Source organism: Alosa alosa, chromosome 23, assembly GCF_017589495.1.
Source record: "Alosa alosa isolate M-15738 ecotype Scorff River chromosome 23, AALO_Geno_1.1, whole genome shotgun sequence".
NCBI lineage: Eukaryota > Metazoa > Chordata > Actinopteri > Clupeiformes > Clupeidae > Alosa > Alosa alosa.
The window spans coordinates 7,864,074-7,866,573 of record NC_063211.1 but is presented as its reverse complement, the minus strand read 5'-3'; the positions used below and the strand labels follow the sequence as shown (position 1 = coordinate 7,866,573).

The window sequence follows — 2,500 nt, the reverse complement described above, 5'->3', positions numbered from 1 at the left end:
GCTTGTGTGAGCAAAGTGCGCTCTAATGGGACAGGGAAAGAAGGGACAGAGACTGAGGGAGGGAGGGAGGGAGGGATAGAAAGGGAGAGGGGCACAAACAATAGAGGGTCCTCCACAGAGCATGTGTCCCACAGAGGATAATCGCGTGATGGCCTCAGAACTAGGTCACTTTTTGTGTGTGTGTGTGTGTGTGTGTGAAAGCTCTGCGTCACATGTGAGGGGCAGAAGGGTCCTGGGTGGAGGTAGGTGGGGTTTTTATGATGGTTGTGTGTGTGGGGTTGGGTAGGTGGGGTTTGTATGATGGCTGTGTGTGTGTGTGTGTGTGTGTGGTTGGGTGGGGGGCGGGGGGTTAGGTAGGCTACAGCAGGGGGGCTGGTGGGTCCCAGGGCCGGCGGCCATCATTAGACGAGTGGGAAACAGAGGGATGTGAGAGAGGGATAGAAAGAGAGTGAAAGCGAGTGACGAGGCAGAAGACGACTACTTTGACTGCGCTTAAGTGGACCGCCGCCCCTCCTCTCGTCCGTGTGTAGCCTTTTCTCCTCTTTTCCTTCTCTCCCCCCATCTCTCTCTCTCTTTCCATACATCCTTATTTTAGTGTTTCCTCCTCCTCCTCCTCCTCCTCCATCTCCTTCGTCTCCCACCCCTCTTTGCTGTAGCGTTCACCCCAGGCTCAGTAGCTCTGTGGCGCGGGCCCTCGTTAAAAATAGCGTTGTCCGGAGCGAGAGCGAGAGCGAGAGAGAGGACAGAGATGGACTGAGGGGGAGAGTGACAAAAGAGACGTCCAGGAACGACACAGGAGTAAGGGCGCCCATGCTAATCGGCTGTTTTGACTCCTAATTGTGTTAATGGACTAAACGAGCGCTTGAGTAGCCAAGGCAGCAGGGGTGGGTGAGGGGGACCGGGCACTCGGGGGAACGGGTCTGGTGATGGAAAGAACCGGAACAAATATGCGTGTCTGTGTGTGTGTGTGTGTGTGTGACAGGGGGCCAGCCATGCTGCTCTGAGCCAGCCACAGAGTAAGGGTGGAGCCATGGAGAGAGTGAGGAACCCCAAATTCACCAGCAGGTACGTTCAGACGACGTGTGTGTGTGGGTGGGTGTGGGTGTGTGGTGCTGGGAGGGTTGATGGTGTGTGTTGTGGGGGTTGGGCTGTTTGTTTCTCTGTGTTCTCTTGCCATATGTGTGGGTTGTTGAATGTTAGCGGGTAGTGCTCATTTGTCTCTGTTTCTTTGTAGTATTTATTGAGCTGCTGTGTTTTTGTGCCTCGTGTGGGGCTGAACTTGACTTTGATGGGCGAGGGATTTGCATATTGACAAACCCTTCATATCTACACGATACACACACACATACAAACTCACACACACACATACATGCACAGACACTCATATTCTTACTTATTTGCTGACACACACTGCTTAATGAGCTGATCTGGGATTACACAGTTTCTTTGTTTTCCTGCTCATCTGTGATTAGACCGGTCTGTATATGTGTGCGTGTGTGTTTGTATGTTAATGTGTGCAGGTTTTTGCTTTGATATGTGCAAGTGTGTGTTGTGTTTGTCTGAATACATAAAACACATTGCATTTATTTTTTCGTGCCAGTGTACGACAGAGAGTGTTTTTGTTGTTATTTATTTTTTTTTGGTGGTGTGATTTCTCTGAGATGTAAAAAATGAGTTCTCTGTCAGGCTGCGTGCGAGTGTGTGTCTGTGTGACAGACCTGGCTAACGGACCGTGGTCCCCACAGTGGTTTCCATGGCCACAGGGCTCGGTGAGCGCTAGTCTCCATCTCCTCTCTCGGCAGCTTCGGGTGTCTTATCGCTGCCCCAGCGGTCATGTGACCTCCCCCAGAGGCTGATGGGAGTTTATCTCCTCCGCCTCCCCTCACTGCACCTGTCACTCAGGCTTAGAGGTGCTCTGACCTACATATAAACAGGTGCTACAATGCCTTTATACACCAGCAATAGCAAGTGCCCAACCACGGTAAGTAGACAGCCATTGATCATATGATTTAGACGTCATATTTTCTTGTATGTAGAAGCTGTGGTTAAACTGGGGATGTGCTCGACGCAAAAGCAGGAGAGTACTTTTTCAGCAACTGAGTATTCAATTAATTATGATGCTAGTAGTTAGATCATTTTAACAGTATTTTGACATCTCAAATGCTTTTTAGTTGTTTTAGGTTTTATCCACTGCTATGTATTTGATTATTATGCACACCCAAGTAGTGAGGGTTGTTATACTCCTGACCAGTGAAAAGAAATTGATCAAAGATGTGTGAGGTATGGTATGTCTGAGTGGCTTCATTAGTGGAAAGCTGTGGATGAACAGAGCCCAAATGCATCTGGACTTGTCTGGCCTCAGATCTCATTAGGTGCTCCGCTCGAGTGGAGGGGCTGTGCTTTTGTTGGGGGCTCTTTGGAGTTGTAAAGCTCAGCTTGAGCTCCACGCAGGCCGGCCAGGCTATCGATTCTCCGCTCAGCGCCATACTGGTGATTCAGG

General features: G+C 50.0%; 1 protein-coding gene across 1 annotated transcript in view; it reads left to right on the top strand.

Annotated features, from left to right (window-relative positions):
* Positions 1 to 2,500, top strand: part of LOC125288947 (partitioning defective 3 homolog B-like) — a 164,832-nt gene that overhangs the window by 48,274 nt on the left and 114,058 nt on the right. Inside the window, 1 exon segment of the mRNA XM_048235663.1 lies at positions 983 to 1,065. Coding sequence (XP_048091620.1) covers positions 983 to 1,065 — 83 coding nt within the window.